General features: G+C 29.2%; 9 protein-coding genes across 14 annotated transcripts; 3 read left to right on the forward strand and 6 right to left on the reverse strand.

The window, feature by feature from the left end:
- Window positions 1-53: 53 nt before the first annotated feature.
- On the reverse strand, window positions 54-2321 carry LOC122567009 (peptidylglycine alpha-hydroxylating monooxygenase). The gene is made up of 3 exons (XM_043725057.1): window positions 2024-2321; window positions 1596-1811; window positions 54-1507 (listed from the first exon to the last, which is right to left on the reverse strand). The coding sequence occupies exons 1-3, from the start codon at window positions 2171-2173 to the stop codon at window positions 836-838; spliced, it is 1038 nt and encodes a 345-aa protein (XP_043580992.1). The 5' UTR covers window positions 2174-2321; the 3' UTR covers window positions 54-835.
- LOC122567012 (ADP-ribosylation factor-like protein 6) lies at window positions 2296-5848 on the reverse strand. 3 transcript variants are annotated; one of them, XM_043725061.1, is made up of 3 exons: window positions 5575-5848; window positions 2946-3125; window positions 2296-2862 (listed from the first exon to the last, which is right to left on the reverse strand). In XM_043725061.1, exons 1-3 carry the CDS (start codon window positions 5657-5659, stop codon window positions 2651-2653), a joined length of 477 nt encoding a protein of 158 aa, XP_043580996.1. In that variant the 5' UTR covers window positions 5660-5848; the 3' UTR covers window positions 2296-2650. The 3 variants fall into 3 exon arrangements, with proteins under 3 accessions (XP_043580996.1, XP_043580995.1, XP_043580998.1); XM_043725060.1 differs by having other exon boundaries at window positions 5482-5845; XM_043725063.1 differs by lacking the exon at window positions 5575-5848 and adding an exon at window positions 4966-5098.
- On the forward strand, window positions 3141-5342 carry LOC122567005. Its single transcript, XM_043725050.1, has 4 exons — window positions 3141-3496; window positions 3580-4055; window positions 4132-4467; window positions 4538-5342. The coding sequence occupies exons 1-4, from the start codon at window positions 3436-3438 to the stop codon at window positions 5231-5233; spliced, it is 1569 nt and encodes a 522-aa protein (XP_043580985.1). The 5' UTR covers window positions 3141-3435; the 3' UTR covers window positions 5234-5342.
- A 132-nt stretch (window positions 5849-5980) lies between the features above and the next one.
- Window positions 5981-8327, forward strand: LOC122567006 (protein LTV1 homolog). The gene is made up of 7 exons (XM_043725051.1): window positions 5981-6165; window positions 6252-6804; window positions 6878-7074; window positions 7359-7487; window positions 7552-7743; window positions 7822-8070; window positions 8156-8327. Exons 1-7 carry the CDS (start codon window positions 6163-6165, stop codon window positions 8267-8269), a joined length of 1437 nt encoding a protein of 478 aa, XP_043580986.1. The 5' UTR covers window positions 5981-6162; the 3' UTR covers window positions 8270-8327.
- A 585-nt stretch (window positions 8328-8912) lies between these two features.
- LOC122567011 (NAD(P)H-hydrate epimerase) lies at window positions 8913-10095 on the reverse strand. Its single transcript, XM_043725059.1, has one exon. It carries the CDS (start codon window positions 9784-9786, stop codon window positions 9001-9003), a length of 786 nt encoding a protein of 261 aa, XP_043580994.1. The 5' UTR covers window positions 9787-10095; the 3' UTR covers window positions 8913-9000.
- Window positions 10096-10304: 209 nt separating this feature from the next.
- On the reverse strand, window positions 10305-11930 carry LOC122567007 (BRISC and BRCA1-A complex member 2-like). Its single transcript, XM_043725052.1, has 4 exons — window positions 11634-11930; window positions 11260-11561; window positions 10808-11185; window positions 10305-10740 (listed from the first exon to the last, which is right to left on the reverse strand). Exons 1-4 carry the CDS (start codon window positions 11719-11721, stop codon window positions 10366-10368), a joined length of 1143 nt encoding a protein of 380 aa, XP_043580987.1. The 5' UTR covers window positions 11722-11930; the 3' UTR covers window positions 10305-10365.
- Window positions 11931-12911: 981 nt separating this feature from the next.
- LOC122566480 (tubulin alpha-2/alpha-4 chain-like) lies at window positions 12912-17167 on the reverse strand. Of its 3 annotated transcripts, none has more exons than XM_043723786.1 (9): window positions 16967-17167; window positions 14981-15203; window positions 14814-14918; window positions 14532-14728; window positions 14353-14445; window positions 14050-14235; window positions 13609-13857; window positions 13197-13360; window positions 12912-13114 (listed from the first exon to the last, which is right to left on the reverse strand). In XM_043723786.1, the coding sequence occupies exons 1-9, from the start codon at window positions 16967-16969 to the stop codon at window positions 12988-12990; spliced, it is 1347 nt and encodes a 448-aa protein (XP_043579721.1). In that variant the 5' UTR covers window positions 16970-17167; the 3' UTR covers window positions 12912-12987. The 3 variants fall into 3 exon arrangements, with proteins under 3 accessions (XP_043579721.1, XP_043579722.1, XP_043579720.1); XM_043723787.1 differs by lacking the exon at window positions 16967-17167 and adding an exon at window positions 15757-15774; XM_043723785.1 differs by lacking the exon at window positions 16967-17167 and adding an exon at window positions 15360-15703.
- A 278-nt stretch (window positions 17168-17445) lies between these two features.
- Window positions 17446-19710, reverse strand: LOC122566442 (chromatin assembly factor 1 subunit B). The gene is made up of 6 exons (XM_043723654.1): window positions 19415-19710; window positions 19189-19321; window positions 18822-19125; window positions 18490-18753; window positions 18170-18397; window positions 17446-18103 (listed from the first exon to the last, which is right to left on the reverse strand). The coding sequence occupies exons 1-6, from the start codon at window positions 19553-19555 to the stop codon at window positions 17572-17574; spliced, it is 1602 nt and encodes a 533-aa protein (XP_043579589.1). The 5' UTR covers window positions 19556-19710; the 3' UTR covers window positions 17446-17571.
- Window positions 19711-19952: 242 nt separating this feature from the next.
- On the forward strand, window positions 19953-23326 carry LOC122566441 (cleft lip and palate transmembrane protein 1 homolog). Of its 2 annotated transcripts, none has more exons than XM_043723652.1 (6): window positions 19953-20239; window positions 20595-21173; window positions 21244-21361; window positions 21439-21642; window positions 21711-21848; window positions 21940-23326. In XM_043723652.1, exons 1-6 carry the CDS (start codon window positions 20099-20101, stop codon window positions 22698-22700), a joined length of 1941 nt encoding a protein of 646 aa, XP_043579587.1. In that variant the 5' UTR covers window positions 19953-20098; the 3' UTR covers window positions 22701-23326. The 2 variants fall into 2 exon arrangements, with proteins under 2 accessions (XP_043579587.1, XP_043579588.1); XM_043723653.1 differs by having other exon boundaries at window positions 19953-20161.
- The last annotated feature ends 434 nt before the right edge of the window (window positions 23327-23760 follow it).

Consider the following 23760-nt stretch of genomic DNA (forward strand, 5'->3'; position numbering starts at 1 on the left):
ATCCGTATCCCTACGCTCCAACGTGAAAGGAAAGCGAAATGAGAATTATGCAATTGAGACATTTTATAATATATGCATGATTTATTAATGTATTGAAACAATATTATTAAATGAATATTCATAGAAATGCATCTCTGCATCTTCTGTATAACTTGCAAAATAAGTTTTAATTGCTACACCTATAGATAAAGTAAAATCGCATCATAATCATAATACGATATAGGTATTATATTGTGAAAATATTTTACTTTCAATCACGTTTAATTATTAGTGACGTCTTCTTCTTCTAATTTTCGAGGCATCGCTGAATTTTCCATAGTTTTAGTTAATAGTTGTTCATTATATTATACTGAATTAAAGATTTTTAATAGAAAAGATAGAGTTTTTCTGGAGTAATAGATATTTCTTCTCTCACTATACATGGGCAATAATAATGAACTGAAATTAACGGCAGGTACGTTAGAAACATTCTGATTGATAGTAGACTTAATAAAGTTTGCTTTCTTTACAGTTAGATGTAAAACATTAGTGTACATTGCATACTTGTATAAAGCTAATTAAGTACTCTTTCTTGCATACAAACTATTAATAACAAAAAGTAATAAATAATAATACACAACATACTGTATAAAGTGCGAGTAATGTCAACTTAAATCTGAAAGTTTATCATTTGTTAAAAACAAATTCTATTTTGTAACAAATAGATAAAATACTTTCATTATTAACTCGGCATCACACGGATACTTCCGCTTCAGAAGTTCATCTGTATACAGCCGGATTAACAGCTTCATATCTGTACCAATTTTTAACCGGGACACTTAAAATCGATATTACATTATAAACTAGATGCCTCTATATTAGGAATATTAAATAGATCATCGTGTTTCCAATAATAGTTAGGAGGACCACTGGAAAAACAATATTTCATAGATAGTGGTTCATCATTTTCAACATAATACATCAAATAAAAATTGCACATTTCATCAGCTTTAGTAGCACCAATGTATGTCCAACTATCGCGTGTACTATGCATAGTACAACGGGCTGCTATTCGATCACCTTGTTCAACAGAAACATTTTTATGTATAGGATAAAACATTTGAGGTGTTAAAGGATCTCTTTTGCCTAATTCTATCCAAGTGTAATCTGGTTTTATCAAATATCCAGAAACTACTTTACCAAGTGAATGAGTATGGGTTCTATATGCAAAAGGATGAATAGTTTTGTTCTCTTTTATTATGCAAGCTGTTTCCATGTATGTTGTACTTCGAGGCGGTATAACACCTCCAGTTCCCAAAAGGAGAACACCAGCTAATTTATTCAATGGACGTAATGTGTAATAAAGAAATACACCAGAATCGTCAGTGCCAGCATTTTGAAATTTTGCAGTATGTGCATAATGGACCTGCAGAACTAGATATTTAATCGAGGAGTTCCCACCAACTTTGAAACCTACTCCTTCTGGTAAAATTAATGTTGGAGCATCTTTGGCCCAGGCATATAATATCTATATAAAATGATAATATAATTAAATATTTATAATATTTCTCTTTAAATTCTTAAATTATTCTTTTACATCATTTTATATTACATACCTGAGAATTTTCTGCACAGGGAACGATTGTATCTTCGTTATTATTTATACCATGTCCCATTTCTCCACAATTCCATACTGATTTTGAGCTACCAGGTTTTCCACAGCCATATAAAAGTATATGATGAACACCTGTCATTGCATTTGGTTCAAAACCTGTCAAATAATAGTTTTGGGAAGGATCTACTTTAACAGGAGTACACAAATACAATTCCTCCTAAAAATAATGAAAATATGTTGTCATTATCTCTTTATATTGTTCCTATATTATTTGCTTGATATAAATTAAGCGTTAGATTAAAACGTTAAAACGAGAAAGATATTAATTACAACGTCGTTGAACACATATAAAAAGATATATTTCATATCGGTATCTTGAAATATACAGTTAAATGCAAAACTACTTTAAATATTTCTGTATTTACTTACCCTACTTGATGTAACATTTGGCATAAGCAATGCATATTTATTTACACTGTTACACTTTATAAATTTAAATAAAAGTGCAAATAAAACATAAATCGTGAAATCTCCTTTCATCTTTTTGTCAATATTTCGAAATATTACATTAAATAACATTAACTAAGAAATCCACGTCGTCTTGTCAAATGTCACCAATCAATATTACACACGTTTACAGTACTTATAGTCCACGCACAGATAATTTCTGACGTAGAATAAGCATTTGGAAACGCCATCTATCAGAGATACATAAATTTATTGCATGTATTGTAAAATTTATCAACAGAAATACACAGTTTACAAAACAATAACACAGTTAAATAATAATCATTGCTATCGAGCAACGTGTGAACGAATTATGGTACAAATATAATTCAATGTACATATGTACATTCGTCTATTATTGAACAGATTCGTTGATGACTAGAGTCACGTGAGCATATAATGTTCATTCATTCTCTATTTCAATTTCATTCATGAAATCACTGTCCGAAATATTTAAATGTCGAATTTTAAACAGACCATATAATCGATTAATTTGTTGTCTGCTTAACTTTCACGAGCATTAAAGCATCGGATACATTAAATTTGTTTTTATCTTTTATTTATATATATATCGCGAATTTGATCTGTAAGCCATTCTATGCCTAACTGTAAACCTTCTCCAGTAATTGCATTTGTCGCTCGTATATGCCAGGGTTTGTTCTGTATACGATCAAGACCAAGCCCAGCAACAAGTTTGACAGTAGTTAAAGAATCAGGCAAGTCCATTTTATTTGCCAGAAAGAGAATCGGTATTTTACGACCTATAATATTCGATAAATAAAATTCAATAAGGAAAACATGATATACGATATTCAATATGAAAAAGTAAGGAAATAATATATACCAGCTACATCTGGATGTTGGAGAAGCATATCTAATTCTTCTTTGACAACAACCAATCGTAATTTGTCGCTGCTATCGATGATAAAGATAATACCATGGCAATCTTTATAATAATGTTCCCATAACGGTCTATGACGATCATGACCTGACATATCAAATGCCGTGAAACTAATATTTTTAACTGAAAACATGTTAAAATGTATTATTAGTATTCTATGGTATGCGATTATAAAGGGCAGTATAAAATAACGAAGTAATATTGATTTACGAGAAACGTAAATGTACATATGTGTATTCGATAAATACATTATTGCATATAATGAAATATATACATATTATTCATCTTATGAGGCGCCACCTATTCATTCACCATCATTTATATTTTATATATTAAAATAAATGAGAACCACTGAAGAGAGGTATAATGAAGACATATTGACGCGATAGTTTTTAAAAGTAATAGTCAACTTGTAAATAAATTATTAAAAAGTATGGAAGTATATAATATTTTAGAAAATGTTATTAATGAAAAAAATTCAGACGAAAATAAAAGTAAGTTATACGTTCATCTAAAAAAAGTCTAACCCTATAATATTTGTGATGAAGGTAATATATTAAGTATTATTCAATTTCAGGCTCTATAGATGAACTGAAAAACAGATTAAAAACCCAAATACATCAATTGAAATCTATAATTTTGCAAATTGAATGTAGTTTGGACATATTAAAATTTGGGAACACTAAATGTGTTCATTCAAACATTACCAAGTGCCTGAAAACCGATGAAGTTCAAGATATCAATTTACAATTAGAGTCCCAATTATATAGATATTCCGGTTTTCACTGTGTCAAATTCTCAAAACAGGAACATGTGTTTAATTTTTCACCATTGAATAAATATGACAAAAATAATGTTTTTGCTGTACAAATTTTGAATGACCAATATAAAGGAATTTTAGGAAAATGGGTGATGCCAATGGGTATTGATTTACATGATGTGATATGTGATTTTCCTATCCATGAGTTAAAAAATGTACCTCATTTTTTGAAAATTTGTAAGCAGTATATAGATTGCTATTTCATAAGACAAGAACAATACACAACATTGATGGTATATATAGCTTATGAACTTATTTTTCTACATAACAGTTGGAAACAAAATATTAAATATCTATTTTAATTTTTAGCGTAATATTTCTCATATAAAAAACTGTAAGTTACAAACAAATTTAGGATATACCCAAATTAATTTAGAACTGATGGGAGTATATAATGAAAATATTGATTCATATATAACTATAATAATATACCTCTTATATAATATTAATGAAACTAGGCCATACAAAATTAAGATAGATTCAGTAACAGAGAATGGACTACATAAAAACTTCAAAAACCGTCTAGAATCATCTTTAGTGTGTTTTAAGCAATTTGATTTACATGTAGCATTTGAGAATATATTGGATATGAAAACATTTGCATGGGAAAAAGAAGATAACGAAGATAGTCCACTGGATATAAATGTATGTAAAATTTTTAATTTCTTCTAACAAAAATCATAAATTCAACTAAAAATATCATTTGTATTTTTAGTCTTTGAGCGATTTGGAAACAGAAGGATTTTTAGATAGTTTTACATTGCCACAAAGGAAATCTTTAATACTTCAGAGCAAGAAACAGGAGGTAAAAAAAGAACGAAAGAAAAAAGTGTCAAAAGAAAAAAAGTTCCTTAACATTTCAAGTACATATAAAGCTGATCGAAGTTCTGTCCCCTTACAAAGTAAGAAGCAGAGATTGCAAAATATTAAACAGTCCGTGAGGCAGCAAGATATTAGTGTTAGTGTCAAACCAATACCAAATGTAAATAATTCAAAACAAAAGAAATTAAAACAGACAAAACTGAAGGTCAAATCAAAAATACAGAACGACTCAAAATTACAAAATAATGTTAATACTATATTTTCTGATGCAACCGTATTGAAAGATAAGCAAATAAATGAACAATTAAATAAACCATTTACCAGTACTCCAATATGTCAAAATGAACAGCATTCTTCTAATTTCAATTTATCGACTAATATTGATATTAGTGATATCACAAGTGAAAATAATTTGAATGTTGTGGGAACAAGTAAACTTAAAAGAGATCAATTTCGGAATCATACACCTGTAAAATTATTGCAAAGAAAAATGAGAAAAAAAGTGAAGTCTTTAATTCAATCAAAATCACAGAGTTCAAAGCACAATGTACTTCATAATAGAATTAAAAATATTAAGAAATCTCTGTAATATGAATATTCCATAGTTTACCTAATAGAATGTACAAAATATTGTTTATGCTACTTATACATATATATATATATTTATTATTGAAAAATAAATGTTATTTGAAATATAATATATTTGTTTCGTTTTATTATGTCAACCGGTAATTAGTGCTCAATCAGATCAATTAGTGCAAATAATAGTATAGAAATGTGGCTTTAAGCACGTCAATTCAACATCGAATGTCGTTCACTCGTTATTATTTAACTTACATGAAAATTTTTCAACATTATACCCAACAGTGGGTACTATGTCTATGCAACGGTCATCCTCGCGTTTGAAATTATTTATGACCGTCGACTTACCACTATTATTAAGGCCCACTACTAAAACGTTTACTTCTTTTTTCCTAAAACCTAAAAGATTTGCTAAACGATCAAATAGCCCCATTTTCTGTATTCTCTTGAAGGCTTGTCACGTATTTATCGAATATCAATAGTGAACGCTATAACAATGACTGGTAGGGAAGACAACAATATGAAGACTCAAACATGATAAATGTATCTCATTCATTTTTCAGTATATTTATATCTAATTTATTAATATAAATAGCATATTTTATTATCATCTTGTTACTTTAAATAGAAACTGTATAAAAATTACGATGTCTAATGTATTTAGTTATCATGCACACAGTCTTACATCCTAAATATGTATGTATGTGTATATAAATACTATTTTTCCCGTTTGATTGAGAACTACTGGTAAATCGCATGCTTCCGTGTTCGCTCGGAACTACAGTCATATAAAGTATTATAGAGCAAATCTATATGCATTATCGTGATCAGAACAGTGATTGTAGAATTAAATCTATAAGCAATTTTAAGTAAATATTCTGTTATTAATCTGTCTTTTAATTTCTAAAACTTGTTGAATAAAAAAATATTTACAAAATGGTAAGTTAGTATATTAATGAGGTTATACACATATTTGTGCATTAGGTTATTTCCACATTATGCATTTTATCTTTTACAATTTTCAGCCAAAGGGAAAAACAAAGAAATTCATTGATAAGAAAAATTCAGTAACATTTCATTTAGTTCATCGATCACAAAGAGATCCATTAATCGCCGATGAAACAGCACCAGAACGTGTGCTTGTACCTGTTGGACATGCACAAGCTTCTAAACTCGAGAAAAAAAAGATAGATGATAATAAGCGTAAAGAGGAGCAACGAAAATATGGGATATATTTTGATGATGATTATGATTATTTGAAACATCTTAAAGATGTTAATTCTTTGACAGCTGAATGGGAACGCGTAGATTGTACAACTTCAAAATCAAATGATCAAACAAATATGCCAAAAATTAGTTTGCCATCCTCTGTATTTGCTTCAAATGTGGAAGAAAAAGTTGGTCTTTTAAATAAAGCAGTTCCAGTTTCAGGCTTGCAATTAGACTTAGATCCAGATATAGTTGCTGCTATGGATGATGATTTCGACTATGATGATCCAGAAAATGAATTGGATGATAATTTTGTAGAATTAGCTAATGCAATCAGTAGCGATGATGAAATTTTACAAGAAGAAAGTGGTATGTATCTATAAGAGTACATTATGTATATAAAATGATTGACTTATATCTCAAAAATGTGATCAAATCTCAGATCAAGTATCTGATGTTTCATCTGAGGGGCATTTGGAATTATCCGACGAAGAACAAGATGAAGTGTGTAGTTTAAATAGATCTCAATACACCTTTAAAGAAGAAGAAACAAAATCCCGTTTTACAGAATATTCAATGAGCAGTAGCGTAATAAGAAGGAACGAGCAACTTACTCTTCTTGATGATAAATTCGAAAAAGTAAGTATTTATTGATATGATATACTGTACATAGCTGGAAAGACGTCTTGCAGGGTACACAGGATCAAGGGAGGTACTATTCCCTATCACTCACCACTGCGTGTTACTATATTGTTTTATTTGTATATATGGTACTTTCACGATAAATACATAAGTCTAATTTTATGATTTTATGATTATGTTAAGTCTATAAGAAATAGCCAATCACAACCACAGTCAAGAGGACTCCTTTTTCCAACTTCTTATACATTTTATTTGATAAACGTATATCATTATTTATACAGATGTATATAACATACGATGAAGATGAAATTGGCGCTTTAGATTGTGATGAAATTGAAGGACATATTGCACCAAACTCAGATTTAGTTCTTCAGTGTGCAGCAGAATTTGAAAAACAGCAAAACGAAGATGTAAGTTAATAGTAGCTGCATTTATAATAGAGAGAATTAAGCACATTTCTTTTCATTTTCATAGGCAGATAATGTTGGACAATTGATGAAAGATAGAATGAGAATTTTGGAAAAGGAATATTCTAGCTCCGAGGATGAAAATCATTTAGAAGAACTCATAGTTAATACAAGAGAAAAAGATAAATGGGATTGTGAAAGTATTATTAGTACATACAGTAATATTTACAATCATCCAAAGTTAATTTCTGAACCCAAGGTTGTTGCTTAAGAATAATTATTCATTTATTTTATTCCTTTTGTTATATGAAATTATAATGTGTGAACTCTTTTGTAGTATCCACAAAAGATCAAAGTCAATCCAAAAACAGGTATACCAAAAAATGTTTTAGACGGGTGTCTTGGAAAATTGACTGCTAAAACATTGGCTCAATTTGATCAGCAAAATGAAAGTTGTAAACCAAAATATCCTCAGTCTATTGCAGAAACTATGAAATCTACCTTAAGTACATTAAGTATAAGATCTAAAAATGAAACTACGGAAGAAAGAAAACGAAGAAAAAGGGCACTTAAAGAATATAGAAAAGTAAAATTATCATGCTAATTGTATACATACATAACAAACAAAAAACATATAATACAAATAAAAAATTGTTTGTTATTAATTTCAGGAAAGGCGAATAGAACGTAAGGCAAATAGCGAAGCATTTAAGGAGGAAAAGAAACGCCAAGAAAAAATATTATTAAATAACAGGCAAAATATTCAAGGAAATAGAATACTTTAACATGTAAATTTCCTGCTATATATCTTTTTAATAAATTAATTAATTTTTCAACATTTTACACACTACGCGTATATTGTTTACAATATACGAAATGGAGCGAAATCCGTGATATAAAATATAAATGAAGAAGATTTTATAGCTCATAATAAGGCGAACATCAAGAATAATAAAGTTGCGTTAGAGACCTACTTCTGCCAGCCATATTATTTTTAAGTTCCACTTTTCTTTAGCGGATGTCCGGAATCGAGTTCCAGACTTCTTTATATCTGGGACATAGATGTACCGCCTACACGTACATACGAATATATATATATATCCCTATGTCCATAAGCATGTCCATAAGTTTATAGCATGCATGAATGTTAATTTGTTAGATTTTAACCGCCGTCTAGATACATGAAAAAAGTATATGTAGCGACGGATTTAAATCAAAACGAAACGAAAACAATGTCAAACTGCTTGCAAGATTCGTGACGGCGATACTACAGGCGAAAGCTATTTCTTTAGCTACTGAATATTATTAACATGAGTAAAAAAGCTAATATTGCTCACATTTATTTTATTATACAGGTAGAATATATATATATGTACAGTATTTCTATGGGAAATAAAATACATATCTGTAAATATAGAACAATATAGCTGCTTATCAACAGTTATAAATATTTTATTTTCGATTATTGTACATATTTGTAATAAAAAATACAAATAATTAAAGTTTGTATGAAGACTTAATTTAACAAAAGAATTAAATCAGTTCCTGGATATTCAGGTAGATTAAGGCTATATGCTTTATCCAATTTTTTAGGTACAAATCGACCACCTAAATAATGATACTTCCCTTCAAATTTTTTAGCACATAATTTTGGCGCTGTTAATGATACAAGCATTTCTGGTTTTATTCCGCCTTCTGTAGGTGGTCCATCTTCAACATTCCAACCTGATGGTATATCAATACTACAAATTGGAACAGTCGTATTTTCTAACAGGTGAATAATAGGAATAAATGTATCTCTTATAGGTGGCTTAAAACTAAATCCAAATATTGCATCCACTATAAGACCAAATTGATGCAGTTGCTTTGAAGCAATGTATTCTACATCATCCTTTAATAAGGGAATGTCATTTTCAATGCACTGGTGCAGTAAATTTTCATACAGTGTATTGTTTGTCCTTTTAGGATAATAAATTTCAGGCAAATATCCAAATTGTTTCAAGTGTCTAGCGCAAACAAGTCCATCACCACCATTGTTTCCTGGGCCACAACAAATCAAAATTTTTTGTTTAGAATTTTTAAGCGATGGATAAGTACGAGCAATGGCAATAGCACAACTTTGGCCAGCAAGTTCCATTAATTGATCGACGCTAAACTTATATTTCTCAAATAAATCTTTATCTACATTGATGCTTTCCGTTTGATTCAAATATTTCAGCATACTGGTATATGATGCTCTTCCAAAAATAAATTTATTGTTAGACAAGGAAGGTTTTATATAACCCTTAATATACGATATCATTTATTAATTTGTTTACATACAAATATATGTATGTATAATGGGAAAAAATATAACCTCTTACAGTAAACTGTGATTATTCTTTTTATTAATGCAAAGAAATGTTAATCTCAGCAGAAAATATTGACTATTTTTATTTAGTAATATCTTTCAGCACTTGCATTTAAAACTGTACGTATGGAATTAATTTTATTGTATCCTTCGAAATCGTTTCGAGATTTACATGTACTTCATACGACAGTGAGTCGATTGAACAGCGAAACTGAAATTTATCGCAGATTCCAATAGTTTACATTTTGACATTGTCTTATATACACATGTATATGGCAAAAGTTTTTAATTTTACATATAAAATTACATGCTTATAAGTATAAAATACTTTATTATTATCGATTATGTAGAAAATAAATATTAACATTAAATAATAATAAAGTAATTTTTTGGTTATTCTTGTAGTAGGTAGTGTTATATTTATTTTTATTTTTGTATGGATTTATTTAGAAAGAATAATTACCAGTATGTACAAAGAGAGATTTATGTTAATGTAACAAGTAACTAAAATAATTTAAATTATGCAATAAACTAACTTTGATTTCCTGAACAATTTTTGATAGAATTGAATTTAAATGTTTCTAAATACGAGTAAATGGTGTGACACAACCGTTTTACCATAAGTTGTGGCGGCCATGAAACATTATAAGGATATTTTATTCTTTCGCTGTAGGTAGTATGTTCAATCAAGTGATATATTGAGCGTAATTCAACTATAGGTGGTTCTTGAGGAAATCCAAATGGAAATTGAATGTGCACACATGCATAAAAGTCATCTACACATACTAAAAATGTCACATATTTACAGTTTATAGTGTCATATTCTAAAAGACATTTATGGTGGATAAATGAACATGCTGCTATATAATCTCTTCTTCTCTTTAAGCTTTGGACAACTGAGTTTACCTAAAACAATATTTATTTTATTCATAATTATTATAGCACAAGAACAAAATTAAAACAAGTTACATACCTTTCCTGCAATATATTTTTTTACTTTTGGTATATATCGTAGTAGATATGTGTCAGATGGAAAATGTGGTAAATGTAATTCACCTGTTTCACTAAGAGACTCTTCTAAAGATTTTGAAAAATATAGTTGTGGAGTAATACGACTCCAATCTGTTCCAGAAAATGTTACAAGAAGCATTGCAATGTCACTTTCTGATTTACAAGTACGAATTTCTAACTGTGAAACATCCACTGATAAACTTATTAAAAATCTAGCTTCTGTTGGTTTAGAACTGAATGGTAACAATATTACTTCAACATCTTCTGTTTTGACTTCTCCTGAATTCATTAGCATATTATATTCTAATTGTAATCTAGCTTGCTTCTGAAGTAATTGTACCTGGTTTAAAAGAAAGATGTATCAAATTTGATGTAGTTCCAGTATTAATAAATTTATATGTAACAATTACAAACCTGATGTTGTTTGTAGCACGATAAAAGTTCTCTAAGAACATTCAATAATGCATTTTCATCATTAGGATTCCATTTAGCAAGACTAGGTACTTTAGCAGATAATGCATCCACATCCATATCTGCTAGGAATGTATTGTCATTAAATATGAAATCAGGTCCCATTTCAGGACATTGCGAATCAAACAGTACATTCCAAGTTAAATTTTGTTTAGCATAAGGTATAGATAATTTAAAACGATCTCCTTGTACTTTCCCACAACTGGATGACATAGAATCTATCTCAATTGTTTTGCAGCAAACTCCTTATAAAAGAATAAAAGAATATAATAATATAATTATAAATTATCATAACATATTTTATGTACTAAACTAACCAAGTTTATCAGTCGATAACACATGGATTAAAAGTGGCTCAATATATGAGTCAATGACAGTCAAAATTGCACATTGTTGGTTTAACATTGTAATACTTTTATTTTATGAAACTTAATATATATTCGGTAAGTAATAAATAGTCAGTATAGTAAAAAAATCTTTCGTAAATGTCTACGCGTATCACATAATATTTTGTTATCGTTACACAAATGTTTTCAAGTGTACATGACAACGTTTGCTGATGTTTAAGGATGGGAAAACAATATTCTTATATACTACGCTATCGCGTGAACTTGTCTTTAATGTAGTCGACTGAATATAGTTTCGTTAATTGTATCTAGAATCTAGAGACTGGAGACATCTCGTATAAACCGAGGGGGAAATTTAAACTCATTAATTGTATACACGAATAAAAAAGTTTACATTGTCCAGATATTCACTAAGTGTAGCCGAATAAAAGGAAATCAGAACTTGGCAAAGGAAACACTTCATTAAGCAATGTTCAGTTGAAAGCCGTATCGAATTAGCAATTTATGGAACAAATCATGTATAGCCCTTGAAGGAGTCTGGATTTTCTCGAGATCTTGTCGTTGTCCGTTCATGTAAATCTTTTAGGTACCCTATTATCTCGAGACAGTGTGAACCCGACACGATTTATACAAGTTGAAATGTCGTCAAACCGATAATGTTTGCGGTGGATCAATCAAAGTTCGTGCATTTAAGGCATAGCAATCGGACCCTATCCATTACTGAACAATGGGGATCTGAAGAACTGAATAGGCTGATCGAGGATGTCGAGTTACAGGATCCGACACTAATCAGTATTCCGGCTAGTAAAAATCGGTCAAGGCTACGATTCCTCGGTTGGACTCTGCAGATAATGCCGGTGCAATAACAATTCCCTGGTCCGTTGCGTGAACGACCAGGTAGTACCCGAGAGAGGATAACTACCAGCTCAGAGAGAATGACTTACAAATTATCGAATGTCTGATCACTTGTTCGTAGCCAATATACATGCGAGTGAGTACGTCGCGTTACAGCTTGAAAGAACCGAACGATCATGAAGTGACGATCATACAGTTGTTTTATTTCTTTTTTCAGATAATTAACTAGTTATACTTGTAAAATAAAATGTATTTTTGTTCGCAAGTAATTGTTATTTCTTTTCTCATGTGCAAATTTAAATCTATTATAAAGAAGTAGCGACTCAATAAAATTCAATGATTGGTTCATGGATCATATTACCTAGTATAGTATAAACGAAAACGAAATATGAATTTTTATTAATCTTATTTATTATATTTCAATCAGAAAATTGAGTGTAAATAATATGTTTTCGATACATTTAAAGAATCAATATTCTTCTTCATCTTCAGTATTAGCTGCGTCTTCTTGAACTTCACGATAATCCAATTCTAAAGCTGCTAAATCTTCTCTCGCTTCCGCAAATTCACCTTCCTCCATACCTTCACCGACAAACCTATATTTAAAATGGTTTAGGAAGATTAAAAAAAATTCTTCTCAAACTTAAATGCGACAAAATAATAGAGATATTAGTTTACCAATGAACAAACGCTCGTTTAGCATACATTAGATCAAATTTATTATCGATTCTAGCCCATGCTTCAACTATTGCAGTGGTGTTACAAAGACAACATACAGCTCTTTCTACTTTTGCAAGATCACCTCCTGGTACCACAGTGGGTGGTTGATAATTTATTCCTACCTACAAAAAGTGTAGTAAAAAATACAATTCTTTATTTGTTTGACTATCTCTTCTTGTCTATGTGACTGGAATTTAAATATATCTGACTACCTCTTCCGTTGGTATAATTAAAATTTTTGACAAAGGTTAATGTCTTCTAACTAATTTAAAATATTTCTTATGCAATTCTGTTTTGTAAAGGCCACGTTAAATATTCTTCTTTCTTTTTCATATAAGGAAAAATTATCTTATATAATTATCGAACGAACCTTAAAACCAGTCGGACACCATTCGACAAATTGAATATGTTTCTGTCGCTTGATTGTCGCAATAGCAGCATTTACATCTTTGGGAACAACATCTCCTCTGTAAAGCATGCAAACTGCCATGTATTTTCCTCTACGCGGATCACAATTTACCATTTGATGATTTGGTTCAAAACACGAATTCGTTATCTCCGCTACTGTAATTCTCTCATGACTAGCATTTGCAGCTGATAAAACTGGAGCGTAAGTTGCCTACAGAATATAAGCTATAAATTTTGTTATGTCTTACTAAAACATTCGAAATATTTGTATCATAATAGAGCACAAATGAAATTTTGCAACATTATTACATAAATCTATATATGTATATATAAAATAAAAATATAATATATATATTATATTGTTATTTTTGGTAGAATTACAAAATATTTGTAACTGACTTACAAGAGGAAAATGAATACGCGGATATGGTACTAAATTTGTTTGAAATTCGGTAAGGTCAACGTTAAGAGCTCCATCGAATCGTAAACTTGCGGTTATTGATGAAACGATTTGTCCAATTAAACGATTTAAATTTGTGTACGTAGGTCTATCGATGCTTAAATTCCTTCTGCATAATTCATAAATGGCCTATGTGAAATGTTATCAATTATTAACAAGTTGATATAGAAGGCGCGAAGTCATAATATTTTAAACTTGAACTTTGACTGATCATAAGAATCGTAGATACGGAGCAGGAATATATACTTGATTGTCAACTATGAAGGCCACGTCGCAATGTTCTAGTGTTGGATGTGTATAAAGAATCGCGTTATATGGCTCTACAACGGCGGTCGATACCTAATAAATAACGCATCATATAACACATAATTATTATAATTTACTGTTAACGAATATTAAAAGTTTATATTTTTAATCGTCTTTACCTGAGGTGCGGGATAAATACTAAAAGTCAATTTACTTTTCTTTGGATAATCAACGGACAATCTTTCCATCACTAAACTCGAAAATCCTGATCCTGTGCCACCACCGAACGAATGGAAGATTAAGAAACCCTGCAGACCTCTGCATCGTTCAGTGAGTCTGCGAATTCGATCCAAAGTCAGGTCTACAATTTCTTTCCCTAGGGAGTACAATTTAAAATTGAAAGAGACGAAGAAGACGAGAGTAAATTTTCAATTTACGCAAATTGTACGTATAACGTATACCTATGGTGTAATGGCCTCGCGCGTAATTATTCGCGGCATCTTCTTTGCCCGTGATTAGTTGCTCCGGATGAAACAGTTCTCTATATGTACCTGTACGAACTTCATCTAGAAAAACATCATGGAAACATTTTAGTAAGGAAATCGAGATTTTTTCGTCAATAACTTGCCTACTACTGTCGGTTCGAGATCAACAAACACGGCTCTTGGAACGTGTTTTCCCGAGTCCGTCTCGGAAAAGAATGTGTTGAAAGAATCATCCCCGTAACCAACGGTGGTGTCACTGGGCATTTGACCATTAGGTTGAATTCCATGTTCCAAGCAATATAGTTCCCAGCAAGCGTTACCCATTTGGACGCCAGCTTGTCCAATATGAATGGATATACATTCCCGCTGCAATAATATATAAATAAAAATATTTAATAATTGTCATAACCGTATTTAACGCTATTATTATAAACTGATTTTAATTACGATCGAAGATCGGTAGTAATAAAAATTAAACGTCTAAATTTACTATTGACTTTGTCTGAAATTTGTCTGCCATACCTTTTTTGCCATTATCTTTTAATGTAACTCTTTTGCCATCAATTACTTTGTATGGAGACGATTAATAAAAAGCACGAACAAAAGAATATTCAAAACTAATATTTAAATGTATTCGATTAATGTTTATATACGTTTTCGCTTTGTGAAACATTTCGAATGACATAAGTTGTACAAGCTGTTTTTCGTTGTTTAAAAAGGTATGAAATACGAATTTTCATTGTTAGAAATAGATAGGATCGAATTTTTCCGTTGGAATGGTTTATAAAATACGTCGGCAGGTTGAAATAAGCGAATCACTTAACTTATACGTTTCTAAACTAAATCAGTTAAAGCACTCAACACGATGTGATTACGAACTGACATGTCGAAATTCCATCGACAGAAAGCAATCTTATACCTGTCAGTAAATCGCAGAGCTTTTTTACCTTGACCTATCATATTTTCATTTAATAATGTAGTCGCAATCTAAAAGAGGACATTATAGTTAGAGATCGACTCGTTGCCACTGTACATACGGGGCATAGGAGAGTCATAGACTCTTCCGGTACTTTACATTCTCTAGGTGCATCATGCTAAAAATCGATTTTTACAGGTTGACATACTGTAACCATAGCAGCTTGATCGAACATCGTTTTGTACGTGACACAATTTCGCGGTTCTCCAAACAAATGATCTTCGGAGCGAAGGGAACAATTACCGATTCGATCGATCATTTTTGTATACACATGTATATTATACATTCAAATATACGTACTAATAGATTTATGATCTATAATGTAATTAAATTTGGAGAATATTTCAATTCTTAATACAAAACAGAATTTACTATGACATCAATATGGATTTAAGAAGATTAAAATTACGATTCTCGCCAGAGTATACGCGTCAATTTAATCGTTGCGTTTCTTTTACTTTTCTTGCAGTAAACATGAATATTTTAAGATATTCTCTTTAAAATGACCAACTTAATTGTCTTCTGTAAAATCTTCCGTAAAGTAAAAACTTTACTTCATTCAATCGCTAGTATTCTAAATATATTTTCAAAGACAAAAATAGATATTATTCAAACATTATTTGCATTGCAATTAATAAGCTAAATTGAAATTCAAGTTGTAAAAATGTAAATTGGAGTTTTGTTTATTGGGTTCTATGCCGCGTTAGTTAAAGATCGATCTCTTGATTCTCTGAAATATTTATCCAACTATAATGTATTCGTTGTATGAACCTTAACTTCGGAAACTGTCTTATACACGATTTGCTATTGACAGTTCTGTAATCGGTCGATTAAACTAGAAGGAAGCACAGTGTATTATAATTAAAGGATATCCTGGTTATACACAATGTTAATACTGCATAGTTTTGAATTGATTTATAATCTATTAACTACTATAGCACATAAGAATCACTATATGTATTCGAAAATTCAATCTTTCCCAATGATAATATAATAAGAAAATTCAAATTTTTGTGTTTAAAATTTTTTTAATGGATGTCTATAATAACTATAATTATTAAAAATAACTTTAATTATAATAGGTTATAATTATAGCTTTTAATTATAATTTTTATGAAATAGCAATAAAATCTATGATAATTAATATACTTACCATGGTTGATGATGTAAAATCTTAAGGGTAAAAAAACGTGTCAGGACGAACGACGATTCAACTACTGTCTGACTGAACGAATAGTCAGATCACTGTGATACGCCATATTATTATTCATAGATATATAATATCTGTTCTAAGTTTCACAGGTGACAAAGGCTACTGCTATAGTGTCCGCGTATAGTTAAAATATAAGTGCGACAAAAAGTTGTATGATACCTCAAACGTATAGTCAAATTGTAATAATTAATAGATTACATAACTCGTTAGATAAAGGAGATGAAACAATTTATGAAAATTTATCAGAATTACAAGCATTTTTTTTTTATGTGAACAGCTATACAAATATAAATAAAAATATTATAATGGTCATATATGATTTGTACATAATTCATTAATTATATCGTACTATATAACGAATGCCGCGGAAAATTAAACGGGAATTAATAAATTAAATGAAAGAAGATAATAGTCATAAATCAAATCTATAATTTATATATTTATTGCAATAATACAAAATATAATATACAAAAGGAAATATTACAAAAATATATATAGATATGTCAATATATTTTTTAATTGCTAGTCATATGTCAAACTCAAAATTACTCTTTTTTGAATTCCTTTGGGCTAGAAAGTGTAATTAATTGTACTCTTCGGGGTGCTTTATTAGAAATTATTAATGGCACTTTTTTTTCCTTAGGTATATGTTTTATATTTGCTTTAGTAACTTCAGTAGTACTTTCTTCGTTATAAACTAATACAATATCATCAGTCTCTTCTGTTTCCTTATTGTTTACGTCATTTTTCTCGTTAATGATATTATCTAATAATTTATCATCTTGATTTAAGGCACTTTCTGGATTCCTAATAAAAGTTTCTTTTTCTTTTGATTTTACAATCTCAATATCCATAGCACTATTATCTATATCGTTGGTCGATAAATGTTTTTCTGATGTATCTTCAGCATTAGAATTTAATGTCGTCGATTGCTTAAAATCATTATCAATAGTGCTAGATTTTGTTGTGGTACTACTTTGTCTTTTACATTCTTCACCTAATTCATTTTTTTGAAATTGTATTATAGAACAATATCCATCTGTTGAAGAAGCTATTAATATTCTACCATCACTTGACCTAGGAGCATCAAATAGATTAACTTTTCTTCTCATTTAAAAATAATGTTATGTAATCATTGCTTACCATGCAACATCGGTTAATCTGGTATAATGAATATTTGATATCATAGCAATTGGTGAAATTTGTTGCGTATCATAAATCATTATTGAATGCTGAGTTGCAACAGCAAACACCATTCTGTAGGGTAATGCTATCACTGGTGTTGGGCCATTCTTTCGTAATTCAAAATAAACTGGACAACATCGAACTGCAATTGTGCAATCATCCAAAGAAGGTAAAAGTAGGAGAGGTCTAAAAATGACATCACATATTACATCTATTATATAATTAGATTATTATATAATAATAATCATATATTAATATGTAAAATATAAGTAACTTACTCTTTTAAATTATATCTTGAGAAAATTAAAGTTGTATTAGTTATTCTTTCAGTAGTTTCTAAGGGTTCAATTATACCAGAAGGTACAATAAGTAATAATCCATCTGTAGAAAATGTTAATCTTCTAAAGAATGATTTAAAAGTATCATCATAGAACAAGCGTACTACTTTATCTTTTAGTGGATGGTTTGGTGGTGTTGGAATTTTTGCCTTATAAACCCGTTGTACTGTCTTTTTAGTATTTATATCAATCAAACGACATACCCTATAAACAAATTATTTGATGATTATATTAAAAGCATCACAAATATTACTAAGATTTAATATGTTTACCTATCTGTACTTATTGTAGATATATATTGATTACAAGGATCCCACGACACACCTTGTACAAAACCTTTATGGTCAGATAATATACATACAGAACGCCCTTTGTGAACATCCCATAAAATAGCTGTATTATCTACAGATCCCGAAACTAACATATTAGAATTTGGAGACCAACTGATATCATAAACATCCTCAAGGTGTCCTCTTAATACTTTCCAGGAAATCCATTGTTCTTTATCTTTAGTTTCATCAGAATTAATAAAAAATTCACAGTCCTCCTTCTGTTTCCATAAAATTATAGTTGATTCTGCAATGTATTTTAGTTTTAATAAAAATCTCTTCCTAATTAATCCTTTATAATATTACCAACCATCGTCCCCTGATGCTAAAATATCTTTCGACGGTGAAAATCGCACTACATTTACTGCTCTTTGATGTCGGTCTAAATCGGTTACGCATTTCACAGTAGCACTTCCATTATCATTCGTTGTTAAATGCCATATCTAATTTTAAAAAGTAATTCAAAAACAAAAATTTCTATTCTAGATTATATTTAATATAAAAATATTTAATATGAATTATTTGCATAATATTACCAAGACGTGCGAGTCAGCACCGCCAGTGACAAGTCGCCAAAAAATTTCATTCTCTGGTGTTTCATAAACTCCAGCCTGTATATCAATACTTAAAACTGGATCACGATTATGCCATGAAATTTCAGGCGTAGTACACCACATAATTTTAATTTAAAGATATAATAAAATAACGTCACAAAAGTTTATTACAATAATTGATAACAGGTTGCATCTAACCTGTTCCAAGATGTCACATTATTCCCGCCAGAACATGTGATTTTTTCAAGTCCAATCTTAATTAACTATCTATTCTCCTAGTTAGATATCACTAGTAATATAACAACAGACATGAAGCTGAATAGCATTTATTAAGAGAAATTTATTTAGAAAAGTTGAAAATTGACAGAGAACTAATTCGTATTTTATGTTTTTATTTTTTTGTAAGTTGGAATGTTAATGATTATAGATTATCTATAATTTTACTAAAAATCAATTTATGTATTATTATTTATAAGTTTAACGAATTTAGTTATAATATTAAAAATAGTAAATACATTTCATCGCATATATTTTATATTATTTGATTAAATATACGAGGAATTCAAGTTCAGTGTCATGAAACATGTGATTTATGAAATATATTGTATATCCGGTATGTACAACTCCCTCTGAAAATGCAAAGGAAATACACGCCAATAAACGGGCATGAGAAACAATCTGAACACAAAAATGGTGGGTGCTGAAAATGATAATCACGATCGTAAGGAAGTAAGCATCAAAGATAGTATGGATAACAATCAACAAAATGGAGAATTAGTTTCTACAGAAAACAACGAAGAAAGAGATGTGTGTTAATTATATATATTGTTGTCTTGTATTTTCTCATTTTATAATTTATTTTTTCCTTGGAAATATTTATCGTATTTTATCAAAAGTAATGAGCTTAATTTTATTGTCATTTCATATGTTAATTTCACTTGAAAACTTCTTTAAAAATTGATTCCAGTATAACATATAATTTACCAAATTTGTAAATTTATCAATGATATATAAATGATTGTTTAGTGGTGTAATAAACCTAATGTAAATAATCGTTGCAACCTGTTTTGTTCAATACAGCAATGATATTGCAAATTTCGTTTATTTTAATCTTATCGAAGTTATATGTTAAAAACTTATTTTTTCTTTTATCTATATATAGGTAAACGCAGAAATTGATGAACAAAGGAAAAAATATCAACCAACACGCCTAGAATCATTTTTCGCAATAACAAAATCCTTAATTATACGTGCCCTCATCATCTATTGTATCAGTCATCTATTCAGACGACTTCAAACTGATAATTCTCAGTTTCCTGGTGTTATCAATCCAGCACATTCACATGCTGTAAATATATTTGAAAATGGAACATTATTTGACTTACATGTTTATTTATCAGAATCAGAGAATTTTAAGCAATTTGATGATCCAAGAACATTAGTATGGTTAGAACAAGGATTGGTATATGGAGATTGGTACAGTGGACCATTTCAAGATGGATCAAAAGTTAGAAATTATAAATTCGTTGCAACCGATCAATTAAAAAATAATGGGTCTATATATCTTCATATATATGTCACTAAAAGTGGAAAGTCTCCGAACCCCAAAGATGGAAAAAACTATGCAGGAGATTATATGTCGTACTCTAGAAAAATGTTAAATAAATTCAAAAAAGTTAAATATCAAAAAAGGCACAATCTATTAACTGGTGAAACTACTGCAAGTAAAGAAGAAATTGAGGTGTGTATACCTTGTAGTTCATTTTATATATATATGAAAATAAAGATATTTATATTCATATTCATTATAGAAAGCTGAACTAATGAATCAAGAATATTTATCACATTGGCATCCAAATTTAACTATTAATTTAGTAACAGATCATACTAACTGGGTATATGGTCAAATATCTCCACCTTTAGATACATGTAAGTTTCTCCTTAACATATTTTAATTTTTATTTACATAAATGTATGTAATTAATATAAATACTTCTTTTCAATAGATATTCATTTTTTACCTGGTGAGAAATTCTATAAGCCTATAATATATATAAACGATTTTTGGAATATGCAAAGAGATTATCAACCCTTAAATGATACTGTTAAAGAGCTTGAACTTAGATTAACTTATCAACCACTTTCATTATTTAAGTGGCAAATTTATGCAGCTCAGTCAATGAGAAATAAATGGATATCTTCACTTATGGGTAATGTTATTTTGTGAATAATATTAAAGTAAGTGCAAACAAAGTTTTCTAATAATATTTTTATATAGGAGATTCAACAGACGAAGATGATGATGATCAAGATACTTTAAAAGAAACACTATTGGAAACTAATCCTTACCTATTGGGTCTAACTATAATTGTATCAGTATTACACAGTGTGTTCGAATTTTTAGCATTTAAAAATGGTAAAGTTAAAAATAAATAATTTAATGTTTATAAATAGACAATTATTAAATTATAAATTATTTTTAAATACTCCTTTATGTATTTTTTTAGATATACAATTCTGGAACAATCGTAATTCATTGGAAGGACTGTCAGTTCGATCTGTATTTTTCAATGTTTTTCAATCATTGATTGTTTCATTGTATGTTCTTGACAACGACACAAATACAGTGGTTCGGATTAGTTGCGCGATAGGTTTATGCATAGAAATATGGAAAATTAATAAGGTCGTAAATATTACTGTTGATAGAAACTCAAAAATACTTAGTATCTTCCCAAAAATAAGTTTCCATGATAAAGGATCATATGTAGAATCATCCACAAAAGAATATGATAGGCTTGCTTTTAAATATTTATCATGGACTCTTTATCCTCTTCTAGGAGGATATGCTATTTATTCATTGATGTATTTAGAACATAAAGGATGGTATTCTTGGGTTCTTAATATGCTCTATGGATTTTTATTAACGTTTGGGTTTATTATGATGACACCACAGTTATTTATTAATTACAAATTAAAAAGCGTGGCACATCTTCCATGGCGTATGATGTCTTATAAATTTTTAAATACATTTATTGATGATATTTTTGCATTTGTTGTAAAGATGCCAACATTATATAGAATTGGTTGTTTCCGCGATGACATCGTTTTCTTTATATTTTTGTACCAAAAATGGATATATAAAACTGATCATGCTAGAGTAAATGAATTTGGCTTTTCTGGCGAAATGGAAGTTAAAATGATTAAAGACAAAAAGCAAGAATCTATCAAAGATCGTCCAAAAAGTGAAGCAAATAAAAAGAACGAGTAATGTCTGGTGCATAATGTTAACATTAAATATATTATTCAAACTTTATCTTAAATTAATAAATTTATTAGTACCAAAGGATATATCTATACGCATTAATGTATACCTTTGTGAATTTGATATAACTACGTGTGTATGTATATATTCTTTTGCTTTTAAGATCTAGCTAATTGAAAAGCCTCGCAGAGACATTGATGTGTTTGAATAAGAATATCAATGTTTATTGCAATCGGCAAAATATTAGAAAAAGATTTAGTGCAATTGTAAAGAATGTTATAAATATGTACTCTTTTTAGGAAGCAGTTGTTATCATGCTTTGATTTAAACTCGTACATTTCGTTTATGTTTCAATGCTTTGTAATAATCTTCATTATTTTATATCAAATCAAACATATACATGTAAAGTTTATTTGAATGTTGAATATAAAGATATTCCAAGCTACAAATTGTATATATATATATATAATGTATATAATTATATATATAATATATGTATAATATATATAATATATATATATACATGAAACGATCTGTAATTCTGATTGCTTGCACACACAAATATTGTAATGAGTATATGTACATCAAATTTATATATAATGAATCATAAATAATATAAATCTTGCGTCAAATATTTTGTGTTTACTGTTGTCTATGTACGTATCGAATATTGTAACATATTTTTGCAAAAAATACTGAAATCTAAATGATTTACATGATGAATATGTTAAAAATTAAGTTATCTTTGCTATTAAACAAAATTATAATTATTGTTTTTAATAAATCAGTGTCTTCTACGAATATTTAATTTTGTCATAATTACCGGCAATAGAATATTCTATTTATGAAAATGAATAAAAGGGGAAAAAAAGTCAAAGTTACTTTATTTTTATATAATTTATTGACTTTGAAATATTTTTATCTTACTTGATTTTCGAAAATGAGTATTAGTGTTGCTAAATTGAAAAAATTAATTATTTTATTAACAAATTTGACTTGACGTAACCAGGAATGTAATGTGCTATGAAATTGTTAATGTAATGTAGATTTATAAACAATTTAAAGT

The sequence above is a fragment of the Bombus pyrosoma genome, linkage group LG4, assembly GCF_014825855.1.
Source record: "Bombus pyrosoma isolate SC7728 linkage group LG4, ASM1482585v1, whole genome shotgun sequence".
In the NCBI taxonomy this organism is placed as follows: Eukaryota; Metazoa; Arthropoda; class Insecta; order Hymenoptera; family Apidae; genus Bombus; species Bombus pyrosoma.